We start from the raw sequence: 22,942 nt of genomic DNA, 5'->3' as shown, positions 1-22,942 counted from the left end.
GGATGAGGAGCTGAGAGGGGAGAAGACTGGGACTGGCTGGACAAAGAGCCTGGGTCTAGGAACCAATGTGGGGGAAACGGGGTAGAGGAAGAGAAGATAAATCTGATAAAGAGCTTGGGTGGGGGGGAGATCTGGGATTGGCCGGGAACAGAGACTGGGACTAGGAGCCAAGGAGGGAGAAAACTAGGACAAGAAGCTGATGAAGGGATAGGGGGAATAATGAGGTTGGAAGAAGAGCCCGAGGAGGAAGAAAAGGACTCTGAGCCAGTGGCAGGGGGAGAGGAGAACAACTTAGATGAGGATCTGAGATGGGGGGGGAAGTGGGACTGGTTGAGCAAGAAGACTGGGACCAGGTACGGTGGGGGAGAAAGAGAGATTGGGAGGGCAAGGGGAGACTGAGACTCAGACAGCAAACCCAGAGAGGGAGACTAAGACTGGGATAAGAAGGATGAGAAGAATGAGACCATTCTTTCTGTTTCTGCAATCAACTGCCTAATTCACTACACACTTTCCCCAGCTTCAGTAACAAATGAGAAAGGGGGTCCTACAGCCAGAACCCCACTTCACTACACAACCCTGGTTTATACCCAAAGCAGGTGCACCCTGTGCATTGAATGAGACAGGGGTCCTGTGGAAAAAAATAGTAATTGATGATGTAATTGAAGACTATCATAATGAATATGCACAAGGGGGATGAAAGAAGCTTAAACTTCTTATCTGGCATCTCCTTTGCTGGAGGTGTGCAAAAATGGTGTCCTGTTCCATATGATCCTCTGCTAATCTCTTTTTGGAAGAATAATCCTTTTGATCTACCCAGGACACCACATCGTCCATTTTTTTCTGTCTCATGTTCTTATGCTATCAACTTTCCCTTCTAGTGCCTGTAAACATGCATCACACACTGAACCTCTTAAAAATACACCCTGAAAATCAAATCTTTCTTTTCATAAGATCTCTGACTAGTAGCTGCTGAGTTCCACTCATCTCCAATAATTTATCTTTGATTATGCAGCCTAGCCACGATATTTTCAGAATTCGTCTATAAAAATTTGAATGATTGTGCTTTCTTTATTATCTATTGTTTGAATGTCCATATTTCACAGTTGTAATTTAATAGTTTTTAAGTCAGTATTTAGTCCTCAGATTTATGTCTCTTCTAATCAGACGTTTATTCTTCCAGAATGTCTCTGCATTGGTGCAGTTCTGGTGCTGACTTCAATATGCTTACACAGGCAACCTTAATTCTTGCATGTCTTAACATCTGAGTGCTTGACTTTGCAATAGTGTTCTTTCAATGTAGTTTTTATTATGTATATTGTGGTAGTGCCTACAGGCCCAATATCTAGCCTTGTTGAGCTAGGTACTATACAAAGCACACAGATATACTTTCTGCCCTCAAAGAGTTTACAGTCTAAAGAGACAGAGAAAGGCTGGAAGGAGACAGAGAAACATACAGAGGGGAAGTAACTCTGCCCTGGGTCAGTGGCACAGCCAAGAATACAAACCAAGTCTCCTGAATCCCAGTTCAATGCCTGATCCAAAAGACCATACTCCTTGTTCTGTAAATAGAGAAAGCACTTAGGGTTTGTCTACATTGCAACTGGGACTAGGAGTGTGCTTTCCAGCTTGAGGAGACAGACACATACTATCTCTGCTCGAACTAGCAGGCTAAAAATAGCCATGTAATCAGGGATCGCATGGGCAGCAGCTCAGGCTAGCTGCCTGAAGATAAACCCACCTACGCCTCATGAGTACATATTCAGGTGGCTAGCCCAAACCGTCACCTGTTACCCCCAGCTACACTGCTATTTTTAGCATGCTAGCTCACCAAGAGCTGGGATGCGTTTTGTCTATCCACGCTGGGAAGCTGCAGTGTAGAGACATCCTGAGGTACACTCATGCACCTTCTGTGAAGGTTTTGTGGCTGCACAGTTGTAGAACTAAGTTGCAAGACAGGCTCTCAGTTTGCACGACAGGTTCATGCAAACACCACCTTGTAAATGAAAATGCAGACATTTTGCAGGCAGTTTCACAGAAATGCTCACAAGTCAACTTGTCACCAACTGCTTTGAAAATCTGGTCATGTTTCCCTAAACTTATTTTGAAAAATATATAATAGGGTCATTCCTCCCATGAGTCAGCCAGTCCAGTGAATACATACATTTATCTAAAGAGTAAATGTTAACTGAAATTAACCAGCATAATGTGTTCAGTCATGTGTGTGAATACCCTTCCTTGTTGGCATCCCAGAAAGGAATGCTTTCTCAGTTCTGCTGTTCTCTGAGGTTTTATACTCTGACTATTTTTAGTTGTTACCAGCTGCAGTACCCAGGACCAATCAGCTCTCAAAGCTTGAAAGGAATTTTGCTCTGGTCCAAACTTCATTCTCTGTAATCTTATAGGGCGGAGCCAAATAATCAAGTGTTTACTGCTTCAACCTTTGGTAATTAGTGACAGCTTTCATTAATGCAAGATGAGACAACCACCCAGCATAGTAAAGGGGTCAGTCAGGACTGGACCAAAGTTAATCTGAGTCAATGGATCACCACTCTTGATAAAATTACATTTATTCAACTTAGAAAAAAAATTATGTCTGATGAAGTTAAATACACTCTGCTAGACTACAGCAGTATGGGGGAGAAAAACAATCTGTATGATTTTCATAAAGGAGCTCTTAATTGTGTGGAGCTGAGACAATATTTATTTTGGATGATTTGTTGTATTCCATGCACCTGACTCCACTCACAGAAGAAAGGCAGCCTCTTAACCACTGGCCACATAATGTACTGTACGTCGGTGAGAAAAAAACCTGTGTGAAATCTAACCCCTACTGAAGTTAATGGCAAAATGTGCATTGACTTGAATGGGGTAGGAATTTCACCCCTGTACACAGCATTTGTTCAGAAAGGCAATCCTTTCAATTTCAGTGAGACCCACGGAACAGCAAAGATATTGTTAGCGACACAAGCTTCATCACTTAAATAATAATGCTAGACAAAAAGCTCTTTACACATTTGCTCTGGCAAGTTTCATTTGCTTTAATCTCAGAGATCATAAATGTAGAGGTATTTGAACAATAGCTAATGAAATCCTAACGCAATAATTAGCTCAATCTAGTTTCCCATTTTATGACATCAAAATTCTTCCATGATCCTCTCCCTATGATAATATTCTGATGCAACTATACCACTTTGTAAGGTGAGAGGTGACACCGCACAATTCTCTCATTGAGCATCTCCCTACACGAACGTTGTGGTCCGTTTCAAACATACTTTTAGGATCCTTAGGGCTCGATCTTGCAAGGTGCTGAGAATTCTGGCCTGATTCAGTAGAGCACTTTATTTAGCACACAGCTAAATTTAAGAATGTGAAGTCACTCTCAAGAGTATGAATGAGACTATTCATGTGCTTAAAATTAAGCATATACTCAAAAGCTTTGCTGGTTCAGGCCACAGTTCTAAGCACCTTACAGAATGGAGCCATTAGAGAACATTCTTGAAAAATGTTGGAAGGGTGTAATTTTCATACATAAAAATATTCTCTGGATCTCTCTTCAAGGACTACTTCTATCATGATGCATATAAGAAAGGGTATGCTGAAGGGCCCTGTTTCTAATGGTATTTGAAATTAACCTGGCCTTCCTGCTTCAATCACAATATAGGGAACGTGAAAAGCCCTCTTACATCATCTGGGCCACACCATGCCAACGTAGGATTGTGCCATGAAGTATATTCTCCAGTACTTTGTCTAGTGCAGTTTCAAATGATGAGGATTTCATAACATAAGAATGGCCATGCTGGGTCAGACTAAAGGTCCATCTAGCCCACTATCCTGTCCTCTGACAGTGGCCAATGGCAGATGCCCCAAAGGGAACGAATAGACATGTTATGATCAAGTGATCCATGCCCTGTCATCCAATCCCAGCTTCTGGCAAACAGAGACTAGGGTCACCATTCCTGCCCATCCTGGCTAATAGTCAATGATGGACCTATCTTCCAAGAATCTATCTAGCTCCCTTTTGAACCCCATTATAGTATTGGCCTTCACAACACCCTCTGGCAAGGAGTTCCAGAGGTTGACAGTGCATTGCATGAAAAAATACTTTCTTGTGTTTGTTTTAAACCTGCTACCTATTAATTCCATTTGGTGGTCCCTTGTTCTTGTATTATGAGAAGGAGTAAATAAACACTTCCTTATTTACTTTATACCACCCATGATTTTATAGACCTCTATCATATCCCCACTTAGTCACCTTTTTTCCAAGCTGAAAAGTCCCAGTCTTATTAATCTCTGCTCATACGGAAGCCGTTCTATACCCCTAATCATTTTTGTTACCCTTTTCTGAACCTTTTCCAATTCCAATATATCTCTTTTGAGATGGGGCAACCACATCTGCACATAGTATTCAAGGTACAGGCGTACCATGGATTTATATAGAGGCAATATGAAATTTTCTATCTATCCCTTTCTTGATGATTCCCAACATTCTGTTCGCTTTTTTGACTGCCGCTGCACATTGAGTGGATGATTTCAGAGAACTCATAGACTCTAGGACTGGAAGGGACCTCGAGAGGTCATCGAGTCCAGTCCCCTGCCCTCATGGCAGGACCAAATACTGTCTAGACCATCCCTGATAGACATTTATCTAACCTACTCTTAAATATCTCCAGAGATGGAGATTCCACAACTTCCCTAGGCAATCTATTCCAGTGTTTAACTACCCTGACAGTTAGGAACTTTTTCCTAATGTCCAACCTAAATCTCCCTTGCTGCAGTTTAAGCCCATTGCTTCTTGTTCTATCATTGGAGGCTAAGGTGAACAAGTTTTCTCCCTCCTCCTGATGACACCCTTTTAGATACCTGAAAACTGCTATCATGTCCCCTCTCAGTCTTCTCTTTTCCAAACTAAACAAACCCAATTCCTTCAGCCTTCCTTCATAGGTCATGTTCTCAAGACCTTTAATCATTCTTGTTGCTCTTCTCTGGACCCTCTCCAATTTCTCCACATCTTTCTTGAAATGCGGTGCCCAGAACTGGACACAATACTCCAGTTGAGGCCTAACCAGTGCAGAGTAAAGCGGAAGAATGACTTCTCGTGTCTTGTTTACAACACACCTGTTAATGCATCCCAGAATCACGTTTGCTTTTTTTGCAACAGTATCACACTGTTGACTCATATTAAGCTTGTGGTCCACTATGACCCCTAGATCTCTTTCTGCCATACTCCTTCCTAGACAGTCTCTTCCCATTCTGTATGTGTGAAACTGATTGTTCCATCCTAAGTGGAGCACTTTGCATTTATCTTTATTGAACTTCATCCTGTTTACCTCAGACCATTTCTCCAACTTGTCCAGATCATTTTGAATTTTGACCCTGTCCTCCAAAGCAGTTGCAATCCCTCCCAGTTTGGTATCGTCCGCAAACTTAATAAGCATACTTTCTATGCCAACATCTAAATCGTTGATGAAGATATTGAACAGAACCGGTCCCAAAACAGAACCCTGCGGAACCCCACTTGTTATACCTTTCCAGCAGGATTGGGAGCCATTAACAACTACTCTCTGAGTATGGTTATCCAGCCAGTTATGCACCCACCTTATAGTAGCCCCATCTAAATTGTACTTTCCTAGCTTATCTATAAGAATATCATGCGAGACTGTATCAAATGCCTTACTGAAGTCTAGATATATCACATCCACCGCTTCTCCCTTATCCACAAGGCTCGTTATCCTATCAAAGAATGTTATCAGATTAGTTTGACACGGTTTGTTCTTTACAAATCCATGCTGGCTATTCCCTATCACCTTACCACCTTCCAAGTGTTTGCAGATGATTTCTTTGATTACCTGCTCCATTATCTTCCCTGGCACAGAAGTTAAACTAACTGGTCTGTAGTTTCCTGGGTTGTTTTTATTTCCCTTTTTATAGATGGGCACTATATTTGCCCCCTTCCAGTCTTCTGGAATCTCCCCTGTCTCCCATGATTTCCCAAAGATAATAGCTAGAGGCTCAGATACCTCTTCTATTAACTCCTTGAGTATTCTAGGATGCATTTCATCAGGCCCTGGTGACTTGCAGGCATCTAACTTTTCTAAGTGATTTTTTACTTGCTTTTCCTTATTTTCTCTTCTAAATCTACCCTCTTCCCGTAAGCATTCACTATACTAGACATTCCTTCAGACTTCTCAGTGAAGACCGAAACAAAGAAGTCATTAAGCATCTCTGCCATTTCCAAGTCTCCCGTTACTGTTACCCCCTCCTCATTGAGCAGTGGGCCTACCCTGTCCTTAGTCTTCCTCTTGCTTCTAATGTATTGATAAAAAGTCTTCTTGTTTCCCTTTATTCCCATAGCTAGTTTGAGTTCATTTTGTGCCTTTGCTTTTCTAATCTTGCCTCTGCATTCCTGTGTTATTTGCCTATATTCGTCCTTTGTGATCTGACCTAGTTTCCATTTTTTATATGACGCCTTTTTATTTTGTAGGTCACGCAAGATCTCAAGGGTAAGCCAAGGTGGTCTTTTGCCACATTTTCTATCTTTCCTAACCATCGGAATAACTTGCTTTTGGGCCCTTAATAGCGTCCCTTTGAAAAACTGCCAACTTTCCTCAGTTGTTTTTCCCCTCAGTCTTAATTCCCATGGGACCTTGCCTATCAGCTCTCTGAGCTTACCAAAATCCGCCTTCCTGAAATCCATTGTCTCTATTCTGCTGTACTCCCTTCTACCCTTCCTTAGAATTGCAAATTCTATGATTTCATGATCACTTTCACCCAAGCTTCCTTCTACTTTCAAATTCTCAACAAGTTCCTCCCTATTTGTTAAAATCAAGTCTAGAACAGCTTCCCCCCAGTAGCTTTTTCAACTTTCTGAAATAAAAAGTTGTCTGCAATGCAGTCCAGGAACTTATTGGATAGTCTGTGCCCCGCGGTGTTATTTTCCCAACATATATCTGGATAGTTGAAGTCCCCCATCACCACCAAATCTTGGGCTTTGGATGATTTTGTTAGTTGTTTGAAAAAAGCCTCATCCACCTCTTCCGCCTGATTAGGTGGCCTGTAGTAGACTCCCAGCACGACATCACCTGTGTTTTTTACCCCTTTTAGCCTAACCCAGAGACTCTCCACCCTTCCGTCTCCTATGTCCATCTCCACCTCAGTTCAAGTGTGTACATTTTTAATATATAAGGCAACACCTCCTCCCTTTTTCCCCTGTCTATCCTTCCTGAGCAAACTATCCGCAATGACTCCAAGATCATTATTTCCTTGGGAAACTATCCCCTAATAGATGTAAAAACTAGAAACAATCTCCTCAAATTCAGGCTACATTTTCTTTTTGTTCCAAGTTGACTTAATTTTATCCCATTACTCCTAGTTAGTGAAGAATCATCTATGATGTCTAGAGACCATTCTGGCCCATGATATGCTGCCTCTGAATAGTGCAGGATCACCGTAATGCCAGGCCAACAAGGTGTCAACATTACAATTAAAAGATGCAAATATCAAAATTATATCAAATAGACATTAAGTTGTAACACAAGAGTATATGTAAAACTGGTTTGTGCAGTTAGGTATAGATGTCCTATTGCATGTCACTGTTTGAACTGAATGTACCTTAAGGAAAGGTTCAACAAGATGCAAGTGCATTTGGCTGGAGGTCAGAACAAAGACCAAATTAATTTATGGTTAAACACAAAGCTCCTGCAGCTCATCTTTGCCTCTCACATCTCAAATAATCTGTGTTGATATAGTACTAAACTTCTATTTACAGATGCTAAGAGTATACAAACACATAGTGATAGTGTACACTGGAGAGCAACCCCTCTCCAAAACTCACCTAAGAACCTGGAGAGAAGTCTTTGAAACATGGAGTTAGTGAACTTCATATTCAGGACTGAACTGCGAGACACTGAGCATTGTCAACCCTCAGGGATGTTAAGGGGAGTTGTGGGCCTTTGGCACTTTGCAGAAGGTGTGGAACGTTAGGAAAAGCAATTGCTGTTGACAAGAAAACGTCCCAGAGTAAATCAAATTTCAAATTTAGAAATAAACTATTAAATGCCTACAAGATTAAATAAAGTCTTATGGATGTTATTAATGTGTGATCTGCTCATCACATTCTATCCCACTTGCAATTATGTGTTTATTAGTAATTTAGGTAAATAAAGAGAGTGTGGATTGTCAAACACTTATTGCAGTATCAGTTAGTCATATTTTGAAAGTAGGGGTCATCTGAACTTCTCCACTTCTCCCAGATTCTATGTTATCCAGATAACTGTGGGTCAGAAGATCAGTGTTTTGTTCCTGACTTTGCTATAGTTTTTCTGCGTGACCTTGGGAAAGACATTTAACCTCTCTGTGCCTCCGTTTTTACATCTGTAAAGTAGGGATGATAACATATCCCAGCCTCACTAGATGTGTTGTGAAACTTACTTCATTAAGGTTTGTGAAGTGCTTTGAGATGCTTGGATGAAGGTAGCTATAGAAATGCAAAGTATCCTATTATATTTAGAATTGGGCCAGACACAAAACACTGGGCTCAAAGACCCCTGAACTCTGGGGAATTGGATCAATGTCCAAACCAATTTACATTTCTGGCCCATCTCTATTGTGTTATTACATCTTCACTAAGGTCACAAAGGTATGTCAACATTGTGAGTGATGCAGCAACATTTAATAAGGTCACACACAAATATATCCAAGGTGGTATAAAAGGAAACAGTCACTGCAGTCTAAACATAAATATCTTGCTTTCAGATACAAACCAAAGATTCATTCAGGATCCAGGCATCTCCTGCTGTGTTCTTTAAAGCAGGAGCAGCTGCATGAGGAGTCATAATCTATGTCATTAAATAGGCGTATATAAGCACGGTTATTAAGTACTCTTGATGGTAGTTGTTTACATCCTGATAGAAAAACTAATAACAAAGGTGCTAAACAGCTATCATATCATATGCCCTTCCTAAACCACTCAGGCATGGTGTTAAGGAGGGACAAAAATGTGGGTAATGAGATATTTTTAAACCGATCAACAAATACGTCATAGAATGGTGAAAAAGGTCCCTCAATGAGGGGCAAGGCCTAAAATAACGACACCGATTTTCAGCATAGTGTTCATGTTAAAATCCTTCACAAACCAGGTCTAGAACTGGTGTCAGTAAGAATAATTCCAGTGACGTCGAGCCTTTGGTCAAGTTTCATCCAGTCTTCAAAATCAAACAAAAAATATTCATGGATTCCATTCAGGAAAAAGGGGTTAGGTGGGAGTTGATTCTTATTTGAACTAAACAGGTTGCCCAACTAGTAGCACATCAAATCAGCATTAGGATTTTGGGTCATCATGGCCCAATCATCACAGCCCACTGAAAGCACAGAAGAAGAGGATCTCATGGGGAATGTAGTCTAGATTTTAAACGGCTATTTTAAAAATATTCTTTTTCTGACACCTTTCATACTGCAGGATCCCCTGGTACTATACACATAAATAACCCATATATAGTGGGCACCATTATAAAATAAACATTTGCCTCAACCACAGTGATTGTTGTATGTCAACTGTTCTAAATGGAGGATGATACCATGATTAATGCAGCTGGGTGACAAATGTTGAGGTTATAATGGTGCTCAACGTACAAACTATGCTTAGTAATTAATTCACCTGCCACTGAAATGCAACCACCTCTGGGGGGAGGGACACAATAACTGTTTAGCAGTACACAGTATTACTACACAGATGTCATCCTCAGTGATATTGTCAATAAGAAAGTAACCAAAATACAAATAAAAGCTCCATTAAATCTTCATGGAAACAACCAAGGTGTTTACATGGAAAAGAACACAATTGGTTGGGAGGGAAATGGTATTTTTAAATGTCAAGGAGAGAATTAAAAAAATAAAAGTAAAAATAAGGAAAGAGAAATGCTGAGTTCCTTCAACCAAGCGACTCTCATTTCAGTTTCCCTTGACTGTGACCCACATACTTGCACTTCATTTGTCGTCACTGAAATCTCAGTGCAGTAATAGCTTCCTAAACAATACGGCTCCATATTTTAAAGCTGTTGCTATGCTACTGTACTATGTCAAGCCGCTGTGGAGCCAACAGCTGAAGTGGCACAGTGATGTCGGCTTCACATTGATTCATGGACCTTTCCAGAGGGAGAAATGGCCCATCTGCACAGTACATGAACAGGGCATGCATTCAGCGGAGGTGAGGAGTAAAGCTTTTTACCCTTTGTACCCGAAAGATTAAGCAAGGTGCTGCGCCTTGGTACTAAAGCACACATTCTGTTCATAACAGATAACGTCCCATTCATAATTACCAGACTATTTGGAACAGAATTGCCAGCTTGCTAATCTTCTCATGCACAGAAAATAATTTACATAAACATAAATCAAGCTGCAAAAGAGAACCACAGCACAATTCTCTTCTCAGAGGGTTACTGTCGCAAATGAGAAACATGGATGAGAAAGTCAGTTTTTCTCGAGACATTAAGACTTAAAAGGTAACCATCCTACTGTCTGATAAAGTGGCCATGCAGCCATGCTGTGGACAAACCCAAATCCTCCTGCTCTCTAGGCTACTAGAGACTGGGGGCGGATAGTGATAATCCTTACACTGGAATTACAGTATAATACTCTGACTTCAAAAAAGTTACTCCTATTCAGCAGTGTGAAATCAGAATCAGGCCCCAAGACTATGAGAGACACAATGCTCCTGAAGCCTGAAGGGAGATGCTAACTCTGCAGCTATAATATTACATTTTGTCTGTTGTTAATGGAGAGGTAGTGGTGGAGTCTCAGAGGATGGTCTTGGTCATTCAGCTACAGTTAGAAATGTTTTTAGGAAGATACTGGACTGGGAAGGTGAGTTTTGTCTAGGTTCTGTAATCCGAGCAAAAGAAGATTTTAAAGGGACAAAACATGAAAGACAAAGATTAACTGGATAAAGTCTACCAAACAAAGGGAAAGTTCTGATGCCCTTACTCATGCCACATAGTGCTTAACTGCACCAGTAGACTCACTGAAATCAACCAGACTGCTGGTGGGGTAAGGCAGTAGTCAACAGCCCCGATTTTAAAAGATATTTAGGCATTGCTGTGCTCAGCGACACAATGCCGCACTGATTTAGGAGCCTAGACTCCTAAATCTCTGTTGAACATGAGATTTAGGCTCCTAAATCAATTAGGTGTTGCACCACTGGGTACAGCAATGCCAAATTGCTTTTAAAAATCTGGGCCAACATGAGTAAGTTTATACAAATCTGTTACAATGTTAGGACATTGACTTTCCCATCAGTCATTTCCACCACCTCACTGTTTTAATTAACTTGAGTTTCTATCACAACTTGGTCTTAGAATTACCATAATTGGAGCATTCTGAAAAAAAGCTTTTCAATTATTCCCTTGCTCAAGCTGTTCAATTAACTTAAAAGACTTCAAGGAGCTGGTTACGCATCATTCAACCTCTCTCTGTTTCTCAGTTGGCTCATATGTGAAAGGAAAACAACATTAGTTTATTTATTTCAAAGAGGTGTTACAGAGAATATTTATAAAGCATTTTTTTAAAATTAAAATGTCATATAAATCCAAATTATTTCTCCTCATATATAAGGACACATTTTCAGTCTGGTTTTAACCAGATTTTGATTTTTGTGTGTGCAAAATTTGCTGGAGGGAATAACAGCAGATACAGTTTTGCACCATCATTCATTATTATGAACTGAAAATTACACCTGCAGTTATTTGTGGTTGCACGCGATGGCCACAGAAACAAACCAGTATTTGAAAATCTGTCTCAACCTGAAAAAGATACTCACATTTGTGTAAATGTCCCTAGCCTTAATAGAAGCTGCCCACAAAAAATTCCCAATGAAAATTACAAATCTTCATCTTGATTCAGTGGTCCAACAACTCTCCATGATTTTTATGAGTGCTCAACTAGCCATGCTCCTATAGGCACCAAAATTACCAGCTGTTTAAGATGAGTTACGGGCATCCAGTTCAGTGCACCATTGTTCTTGAGCTAATTTTCGAGCACTAAAGGTTTACAGCATGTGATTTAATAACTCAAAACATCAATAAATATTTAAAAATGAAACTTTCTCAATACAATCTACATTTATTTCATAGACCATGGGGAAACTAATAATTGGAAAAGTATGTGGTTTCAATAAGTGTAATCTCACAAATAAACTTTCACTGTGCAAAAATTAAAGTGCCTGTCCGTATAATCATCTACTGAGAACAGACAGAGTCGCTGACCACTGCTCCATTAATCTCTAACAGACCAATCCTGGAAATAATGAGTGAGGTACTGGGTGCCCTCAGCTACCAGTAACTTCTGAAGGAGTTCAGCACTTCCAGGAACGCATTGCAGGATCAGTCCCTACAGACAGTAAATGTGCTTTCCTTGATGGCTGATAAACTCCTGAGAAAATTAATGAAGAGATCTAATCATCACAATGGAAAGAATTAAAAGATAAGAATTTAAATGCTAATCTACAAAGCAGTTAGGGCCAATTTCTGCCCTCAAATTCACACATGCAATTCCTAGTGAAGTTTGGGGGATTCCTGCGTAGGGAAGCATTTAGTTCTCAGAATGTCCCTGCTAACCACCACAATGATCAGTAATGCTCATACTAATGGAGTGTTGAATCTGTTTCATGCTTCCAGCTGTTCAGTTCTCCTTCTGATGGTTTTATTTTTTTTTTTAAAGTAAGATGTAATATATTGAAAATTGTATTGTACTCTGCAGGGTATTTTCCTTTTACACCTCATAAGATAATGATCACAGATTATAACACGGTATTCATCCTTGTCTCAAAACTTCTAAACAGTTTCCATCATTTTCTTGACCAGAATTTATTTTAAAAGACTTTGTCCTTGTGAAATTCCTGTCTCCTGTACATCCAAATTCACGCCCTTTATCCTTTTTCAGAGGCTGCCTTTCCCCTCTTCTATGAACTCTTTATTCCTTCTTCCCATTTGTGTAACGATTGCATGGGCTGCTGTTAAATTTATACTATAAAACTGTCCATATGTACCAATGTCCTTTACTGGATGTAAGCTATACTGTCTACCTGTGTGTAACAGGCAAAATAGTTTCTCCTTTGACTCAAATGATAGGGAACTGTGATTCTGGTGTGCAAAATGTGCTTTTTAAGGACATATTTCTGAGTGGAGAGGATATGAAGCCTAGCTCCTCTCTCAAAAAACTGTTAAAAACAGATAAAATATTATTCAAAATTTAATACAAAAATGTAGATTGAAATAACATCAAGGCTGCAAAGTAAAGCACTCAGACCTTAGGAATAGACAAAGTTAAGGTTGCCTGGGCCCGGTGCATTAACAGCAAGTGAGTTCAGCAAGCACAAGTGCGCAGTGCTGAATAGCGAACGGCACTATGGGTAAAAGATGCTCAGAATTTGCATGTATTGTGGGTTTGAAGAGGCTATATTTCTATATAAAATTGCATGTAAGTCAAACTGCCCATGTGACTAGTATCCCAAGTTGTGTATCAACCATATCTCAGTTTTCAAGGGCTTTTGTTTGAAGAAACCATAGGCTTATTAAATAGGTGCTGAGTGGGTGTGACAAGTCCAGACGTGTTGGACTGGCACAAATGTCTCCATGGTTAATGCTTGTTGTACTCTTTATTGTTAGAAGTACAGTGAGCTTCTTGATAAAGATCACATACTAAATTCTGCTCCAGGTTAAACTAGTGTAAACCCAGAACAATCCATTGAGTATTAAGACTCATCAAAAGATGAATTAAGAGGAAGACTGGCTTAATGTTTTTAAACATTTTCTGGATACATTCAATAGTAAAAGGGTGAGAATTAATTCCATAAAATATCATGAAGTTTGACTGAGACTGTTTGATACCGCGGTAAAGAGTCAGCATGCACCAGCATTTATAGCTATCTGAGATACTGCAATTATTCTCCTATCTAAAACGAGTTTGGACTGAGCTACTTCCAGATTATACAGTGATCTGACTGCCATTTTGTTTTCCGGTTCCTTCTCCCCAGCTCTGTCAGCAGCCATCTTTGTCTGAGGTTAACATCTCTGACCAGTCCCAAAGGTCTACTGCTGCCTGGAAGGAGGGAGGGACGGAGAGAGGGATCTCTGTGTGTGTGTGCACGTGCGCTACTCCTGCCAAAGGGAAGGGATCCTTCCAGATTGCTACCAAGTGTATGGGAAGGCAAACCCAGAAGAGGATGACAACAGTTTGAAAACAACCATCCAGCAAACCTGACTAAGATGCGTAAGAAATAGCATGCCATCCAGCCCAGAGGAGCAATCACAGGCTCCACAGCCAGAGCAGGAAGCTGAAGAGCCAGCTGAGCAGAGCCTAGCTGTGGGGAGAACCCGAAGGATGAAGAGTTCAGCCACTGGGGCAGTCATAAAGGAAGCAGAGCACAGCCAGGGGACGCAGACCCTATCAAGAGAGAAGCTGGGTTCTGAGCAGAGTCCACTGGGGGGAAATTAGAAAAGGAGGTGAGCATAGTCTCAGGGGCACCAAAAGGAAAATGAGCCGAGCCTTGGGAGGAGTCAGAGAGGTAGCAGAGCCCAACTGCAGGGAACAAGGGTGAACCAGATAGAGAGCAAAGTTCAGATGGTGAAAAAACAGGAATAGCAGAGTCCAGATGGGACATCAGGGCAAGTCAGAGGGAACAGAATACAGATAATATAGGCCACTCCTATTTTGATTTTATCATGCTTTATCATTTCTTAAATAGTTCATTTGTTCTAAAATATAGAACTGGTGCACAGAAACCTTGGGATTTGGTGGGCTGTATTAGAAACACATTGTCCATTATTAATTATCTGTTGTTGTTTGTCCAAAGGCTCAGTTCCTAAATGTAATGGAGATGATAGAGGAGGAAGTCTATTTTGCAGTCCTTGTTCTAAATTAGCAACAATCACAGGTGATAGAAGAGAGAAAGATGCATTCCCAATCTTTAGGTGGAGACCCCTTTTAAGTTGCCATTCTCCTCACCCACAGAGGAGTGAAAAACACCAGGGAAGCTCCCTGAATGAATCATACAGAAATCCAAATCATTCCCCTTCCAGTCCCAACCATCCATGATGGTTCTGTGTGCAGATCTCTTTTCTCCTGCATGGAAAGGTAGGAAACAACAACCACCCCTGAAACCTGTGCACATGCTCTGTGGGACTGTGCTCCACTTTGGGGATAGAGGTGGAACCTGAGTCAGTTGGAGGCTAGAGTGGGAGGGCTGGGGCCAGAGCTGGTGGCAATGCACATTATCTCCTCTCTGGCTCCATCTTGCTTAGGTAGACAAGATAATACAGACTGGGGACCCTTCTCACAGGAGAGGTTGCAGATGAGGGGCAGGAGGGGGAGGAAGTGCCAGCTAGCACAGCTCTATTGGAGCAACATTGCCAGGGAGCTGAGGAGCCACCAGGGGCCAAAGCCAGTTCACATGAACAGGGCAACTGTGAGGATGGACCTGGTCCTCTGCAGATACCCCTGATTCCTGCACTGATTCCCACTACAACTGTCCACCCCACAAGATGATGTGGATGGATTTCCAGCAGGGGATCCTTGCAGAGATTTTCTCCCCTAAAGCCTTCTTCTAGAGGTTTTACCATGGGAAGGAATGATCTGGGTCAGAGTTTCCAGTCCCCGATGCAGATCATTTCCATATAAGAGATGATCTGGTTCATGAGGCTGGGGTTTTTTGACTTTTTTTAGTTCAGGTTCGTTAGTCCTGATTCTCTTCTCACTTATAACTGTTTTATACTAATTGATGTCAATGAAGTTGCTCCTGACTTACACAGAAACAAGTGAGAAGAGGATCAGCCCCTTTGTTCTTCTGAATGAATCCCACTCACTCCTGGCATCAGCTTGATCAGTCTTGCTAATCATTAGCTGAATTTCACATGTATAAAGCTGAATTACAATAGGGTTTTTTAGCATCTTCCATGCAACTTGTACACCAAAATGTTCTACAGAGTACCTGTAAGTTTCATATAAGGAAGTGAGTAAAGTATAGATAAGGAAGGAAAGATTTGTTTTCAGCTTGAGATTTGAAATGAGATGGAGAGTTGAACAAGTGGAGAGAAAAAGGGCTATTGCAGATGGTACAAGCTGCAGAGGAGAAGGCTGTTGGAACAATGGGGGTAAGAATAAATTAAGGGACAAATAGTAGTAATTTCAAAATCTAAAAATGTTAAAAAACCCTGTTAAAGTTCCTAAGGAAACAAAATATACTGAACTATTACATTGTTTACAAAACCCAAGCACTTATAAACATGGAAATGAATGGGAAAGGGCATCATAAATCTTACAGCGCCCACATAATAAACACCTCCTTATCAAATACCATGAGCCAGTTGCCACTTGAGGTAAAGGAAGATATTTGTTAGCTGTCAAGTATAGACAGGATTCTTATGTTCTTTCTAAACAGTAACCAAACAACAGAAGGCAACTTGCTCTCACATATCGTGCCCTAGCCTGCTCGCATTGCTATCAGTGGCAAAAGCTTCTCATTTGCATCAATGGGAACAAAAAGTGGACCCAAAGCTATCCACAAGGAAAATGCTGGATTCTTCCAATGAGACTGGATGCCTTCCTAGAAGATGTGCTTTAGTCAAACACAAATTATTGGACTCAGTACAGGGGTAACTTGGGTGACATTCGGTGGCCTTGTGTTATCTGAGATTTCAGATCAGATAATCTAATGGTCCCTTCTGGTCTTAAAATCTATGAATAAAAATAATTAATAACAGTGCATGAATTTTCAAGGGGATTTAACTATAACTAGGATAACTGGAGGGACTGTAACAAGACATTTTTTACCTAGAGGGAGAGACAGGCACATTAAACAAAGGAAAAAAATGTTCAAATCATAGTATTTTAATGCCTTGTAATTGGAAAATAGTTTGATTAATCCATTTATATCGTCCAGAAGTGTTCTCCTTTATTCTCTAAGAAAATATGGCAATTTCCCAGCAAAACTAATTTTCCAAACCAAAGGCGTAGGGACTTTGTAATGGAAGCTGATTGCCAGAATATCATATTATCTGAGAGGGCTTGTAAAAGACAAACCTTCCCCTCTCACTATCTCACGTCAATGCAAAGGTCATTATATGTTCTTGCTTAATATGCTCAATATCAAATGTTAAAATTGCTGATAGCATTAGTGGTAACACAAACTCATATTCAACTTTCAAAATATTCAGCTCACTTAGGGCCAGATCCTGATATGGACTATTCAACATGAATAAGGGTAACTCCCCAAGTCGTCCCATTCAAGTTACTGGGATTAATCAATATTGAGAAAGGAGGTGTAAAGAGAGGTTTTCTGAAGGAAAATACAACATTTATTTAAGAGCTTTGGTGAATGTGATTTAGAAACTCAACAAGGGAAAGAGTGAAACTGACTCCCTAGTGATTCAGACCTGACTTGAATTTCACTAATAGGCACTTAAAATCTGCATCACAGAAATAACAATCCAATTTGTTGTAATAAATAAGTTGGATCTGTTCCAAAGATGAACACGGGAAAGACTTTCCCTGTCATTCTTCATTCTGAAGATTTGTTTTCCTTTATAATATTATATGTATAGCACTTGATCCATAGCCCACTGAATAGGAGTCTTTTCAATGATTCAATAGGCCTCTCTAGCACTTTTCATCCAAAGATCTCAAAACCAGTATATATGGGTGGTTAAGCAGTATTATCCCCATTTTACATGGAAAAAGGGAGTCACAGAGAGGGTAGGTGACTTGCCCAATTTCATGCAGAATGTCACTGACAGAGCTGGGGGCAGAACTTAGCGCACACTTCAGTGAAGCGGAGGATACTTGGATTGATTCTGGTTCTAATGCTACTGTACATGTCTAGGAGCACAAGCCCTTACCTTAACAAAGAGGAAAATTTCACACTCCTTCTGAAAGTTGTCAGTTTCTCCCAAGTTGTTGTTAGCTGGAAATCTGGTGGAAGTTGGGAAGGTGGGGGAAGTACCCGGGCTCTTACGAAGACTGAATCCAGTAGGAGATGGGATATTATTTCCAAACACCATCCTCTCTACACGTTCATCACTGGGCCTTGGGCTCATCATCTCCATCTCTTCCTGGCGATGCTGGTCCTCTTCAGCCCCTTGCTGAGAGGAAGCTGAACCATCCTCCCCATCAGCTCCTTGCTGAGATGACACAGAATTACTGTGGCTGTGTCCTGGGCTCTCTTGACAGCTGATGTCCATGCTTTCTGGAGTGGTGGTGGAAGAAGGAGATGCTGGGTCTTCATGGACTTGCTCATAAAGAAGATCCTCTTTTGCCTCTTCTGAATCAGGAATCTCCTCTTTTGCCTCCTCTGAATCAGGATTCTCCTCTTTTGCCGCCTCTGAATCAGGAATCTCATAGAGGCCAGTGTTCTCTACATTTTCATAGACGTTGGTAAAGCCCCCATTTTCCATGCTGGCTGGTTGGTTGGATTTTGCCTCTCTTTTGGTATCTTGAGAGGCTGGAGATGGCAACAGATAAACACTGTTTAAAAGGAAGCAGTGTTTGTGGCGTGCTTTTTGAATGCACTGGTACACATGACAGGTTTCCAACAATCATTTACGGAGAGCTTTAAGTCAACAAACTATACTCCACCGAAGTCAAAGATAAGACTAGCTCACTTTTAACCACTTCCTGGCTCAGAGCACTTGAAACTATATTTAATCACCATTTGCTCTTCCCAATATATCTTAGTCAGACATTTGTACATATACAATGAATCCAACTCAGACAATTACCAGAGAACAATAAAAGTCAGTGGTCTTTATCTGCAGGTCTAATATACCTTGGGGATACTTTGCTTAAAGTCTGGAGGAGGTAGATCTCACTGAACTGATTTTTGGGGCATCAGTGAAAAGCAAGGGCACCTATTCCTCTGATCACAAAATGCCACCAACAATGTAATGGTTGTTGGTTCATCACAAGCCAGTGAAGAATCAATTACTGAAAAATAAATTCAAGAAGTATCACAGGGGATAAGGCACCAGACTGGTTGTCTTGAAACTTGCATTCTCTTCAGGGCTCTGCCACTGACACACTATTTGATCTTTGGCAAGTCACTTCACTTCTGTCTGCCTCAACTTGCCCACTTGTAAAGTGGGGACAATAACATTTATCCATATTTGTAAATTGCTTTGAAATCTAGAAATAAAGCACTATAAGTGTTAAGTGTTATATTACATTTAAAATGTATTATATGTATCTGTCATTTACATCCAGGTTCTTTATATGACAGTTTTTCTTAGAGAGGCCCCAACTCATAAAGCTCGGATCTGGAGCTGAACTTTCCAAAGTTTGGAGAGGTACCGATCTAGTGATTGGATTAAGATATCTCTCATTTTCATGCATCTTCTGCTCTTTGACTATCTTTCTTTTCTTAGGGCTCAACTGCATTCAATCTTGCATGGGTGTGTAAGGAAGGAGAGAAGATGCAAGGAGACCTTTCCTCCTGCACCCTGAGCCAAGGACTTGGCACAGTGAAGTCCTTGTGCTTCTCTGAGTTGACTGCTACAACCAGTGGTGGATTCCCCAGAGGGACAGGAGAGGTTCGGGAGAGAGCAGAACTAATACCCCACCCATCTCTGCACAGAACAAATCGATGCACACACTCAGGGGTGAAAGTAACTTAAAGGACTTACCGGTATTCCAGAGTCTTGCAGAGGGGGAGGGGCCTCAACCGGAAGAGGCGTGGCCTCTATCAGAAGTGATGGGGCCTTTAAATCCCAGGGATTTTAAATCAGGATTTAAAGGGCTCAGGGATTCAGCTGAAGCTAGGAGCCGGGCCCTTTAAATCACCCCCAGAGCTATCAGATGCAGAGGCAGCTGGGAGCCCTGGGGTTTGGGCAAGGGCGAAAGTAATTTACATTTCTTACCCATATGATCCAATCACAAGCAACCCACCTCTCCTACGTACTTCATGGATCCCTCCCATTGCATGACATAGAGAAAATAAAGCTACTATTACTACTACCAGTACTGTCTGTAATAAAAGTTTACTATTGGAATAAGCCTGAAAAAGTGAAAACTTACTGTCACATTTTTCTCCATGTCTTCCCTCCTCCTCCAGCCAGGCTGGCGACACTAGGCTCTGTGCTTTCTCCCTGGCACTCAGCAGCTGCAGGGGCTTCCCTCTAGCTTGCAGCAGGGAGACTGGCAAAGGGAGGGAGAAGCCTGCCTCCTGCACAGGAACAGTTTAAACTCAGCTTTTCCCTGAGCAGTTCAGTAACATTTCAAAGAGGATCTGCAAGCAGTTTGGACATCACAACCATGATCCTCTGCTGGGGAGGGAATGGAATAGATTTGAACTTGAAATGGTTCCTGATTTTGATTGTGTTTTTTGTATATAGGAGATCCCCCTCATCCTGGGGGCAGAAAAGAACTGCCCCTGCTATGGTCACACACACCCTCACCACCCCCCACAACAACAACGGGGAATGAAATTAACAAGGATGCCAGAAATGGCTCCTAACTCTGGGGATTGAACTGCGCAGGGAACAGCTGAGTTTAAACTGTTCTTATGCAGGCAGCAGCAGGCATTTCAGCCAGTCTCCCTACTGCAAGCTAGAGCCTAGAGAAGAACCCCTGCTGTGGGGGGGGTGAGGAGGAATGCAGAGCCTTTCCTGCAGCCGAGCTGGAGGAGGGGGAGGGAGGAGACGAGAAACCAATGTGACAATGAGTTTTCCCCTTCCACCTGCTTTTATTAGCTCTGGATTTAAGCTGTGCAGCCAAATGCTTGTATTTGTTGTGTATTGGAGAGATCCCCTCATCCCGGGAGCAGAAAAGGACTGCCCCTGCCATGGTCAAACACATCCTCCCCCAAGATACTGTGGGTGAAATTAACAAGGATGCCAGAAACCACTCCTAAACCCCGGGGGCTGAACCACTCAGGGAACAGCTGAGTTTAAACTATTCTTATGCATGGGGCAGGCTTCTCCCTCCCTCAGGCAGTCTCCTTTTCTTACCAGTCTTCCGTACCTGCCTGTATCGGCTTACTTCCACCTCTGCACACACTACACCCCTGTCAAAAGGTGGTGCGGCAGATGCTGTCTCCCTGAGATCAGGAGGCTGTGGATTAAAATCATTATTTTTGTATTCAGCCTATCGAAGTAACAATAGAAGTCAAGCTGCAAAAGTGTAGCAGCCTTTAAATCTACGGGCAGCTGGATTCATCACCTGAGTCATTCTGATTTACCTAAATGTAATTTTTATATAGACAATACAAATGCTGCAAGTGGAGTTTGCATTCCCTATCTGGAACTAACACCATTCCGCATAGATAGAGTTAAATAACAGAAGGACAATGAAATACCTTGACAAATGATTACTTTCCTGGATAGGCACAAACTGAGGACTTCAGGGATGTATAATTCATATTCATTGTCAAGTATCAGAGGGGTAGCCGTGTTAGTCTGGATCTGTAAAAGCAGCAAAGAATCCTGTGGCACCTTATAGACTAACAGATGTTTTGGAGCATGAGCTTTCGTGGGTCATGCATGTCATGCATCCGACGAAGTGGGTATTCACCCACGAAAGCTCATGCTCCAAAATGTCTGTTAGTCTATAAGGTGCCACAGGATTCTTTGCTGCTTTCTCATATTCAGTGTGTTACTCATGTAATCCTGCCAGATCCACAAGCAATGTCAGGAAGCAGAACAAAGCCCATTTCCCCTTCACTGTTTCCATGTGTAACTGGCACACTGCTTGAACATCTTCTCAAATTCAGATTAAAAGATTATCAAACATATATCAAACATCATCAAAAATCATGTGTCAGGCTCCCATAACCAAGTGATTGGCTTACAAATGATGAGATTTTAAAATAATAAATATGGGGTTCTTTTAATTTACTTTCTGTTTTTCAAACCTCACAAGTTATTGGGTCCTGTTTTCATGCTTCTCTGTGCAATCATGAAGGTTAGAAACATACATTTTTAAAATGAAAGCTGAAATTCTTGAATAATCATTTGCCTGCTGGACCTGGAGCTTCCAATAAAACATGAAGGGTTACATTCTGGCTCCACTGAAGCCAATGGGAGCTTTGCCATTAAACAAAGCTAGGATCTCACATCAGATATTGCAAAACTTGCAATTCAGTCATGAGAGTTGGCATCAATGACATTTTGATGGGCTGTTAAATCTACACAGCTCCCAAAAACTATATTAAGGGCCTGATTCCACAGTCCTAGGCAAACACCCTGTTTCCTCCTCTATGAATGTGGAGGTCCCCCTGGTGGTGAAACCGGTGCAATTGCACTCCATAAGAGGGCTGAATTCAAAGCAGGGAGTTGTACAGCACAAGAACTCAGTTTCATGAGAGCTCCCTGAATAAGAAGGGGGCCAGGCAATGGTTGCAAAAGCCAGAAGATCTTCTGCTGTAGGAAACCTTCAGCTGGTCTCACACATAGAGCAGATATGCTAAGATGCTTCCGCAGGGCAACTTCATGAAAATGTGCATCTCTCCCAGCACACAAGTCTGCTACTTGGGCTGAGCACTAGAGCAGTGGATATGGCCTCAAATGCACACCCAACACAACCATCGGCTTAAATGGAATGCTTGGGTGCACGAGGGAAGTAGGGTCATGCCTTATGACTTGTTTTCTTTATCCCTCTGAATTTTATAGAGCATACTGTGTGGATCCACCCCCACCCAATAAAACAGAAGGTGTATCTGTTGGATGGGGATGGAGATGGATGGGGATGGAGAGATAGCACCTGAAAGTTGCAGTTGAGTTCAGAAATATTATTTCAACAGTAGCATTTTAAAAAGGCTTTGCGGTAGAAGCATCTCTTTCCATATTCATCTTGCGGAGTGAAATGTGTTGCCCTACAACAGCTGCCTCGGTCCATCCTTCTCCAAACTTACCCCTTCTTTAATATGCCTTCTTGGCTTTTTGGACCTTTGTTAGAGTTTATTGTTTGT

The 22,942-nt window shown here is 41.5% G+C and overlaps 1 protein-coding gene across 2 annotated transcripts in view; it reads right to left on the bottom strand.

The window, feature by feature from the left end:
* Positions 1 to 22,942, bottom strand: part of CLIC5 (chloride intracellular channel 5) — a 159,863-nt gene that overhangs the window by 119,637 nt on the left and 17,284 nt on the right. The window contains exons 1-2 of one of the 2 annotated variants that reach the window (XM_050950855.1): positions 20,985 to 21,077; positions 17,883 to 18,484 (exon numbers count right to left, since the gene is read on the bottom strand). In XM_050950855.1, the coding sequence (XP_050806812.1) occupies positions 17,883 to 18,437 (555 nt within the window). In that variant the 5' untranslated portion in view covers positions 18,438 to 18,484; positions 20,985 to 21,077. Of the gene's footprint in view, positions 1 to 17,882; positions 18,485 to 20,984; positions 21,078 to 22,942 lie in introns of those variants that run through there. The other variant, XM_050950853.1, reaches the window with a different exon arrangement.

Source organism: Gopherus flavomarginatus, chromosome 4 (genome assembly GCF_025201925.1).
Source record: "Gopherus flavomarginatus isolate rGopFla2 chromosome 4, rGopFla2.mat.asm, whole genome shotgun sequence".
Taxonomy (NCBI): domain Eukaryota; kingdom Metazoa; phylum Chordata; order Testudines; family Testudinidae; genus Gopherus; species Gopherus flavomarginatus.
This window is presented reverse-complemented; position numbering and strand designations above follow the sequence as displayed.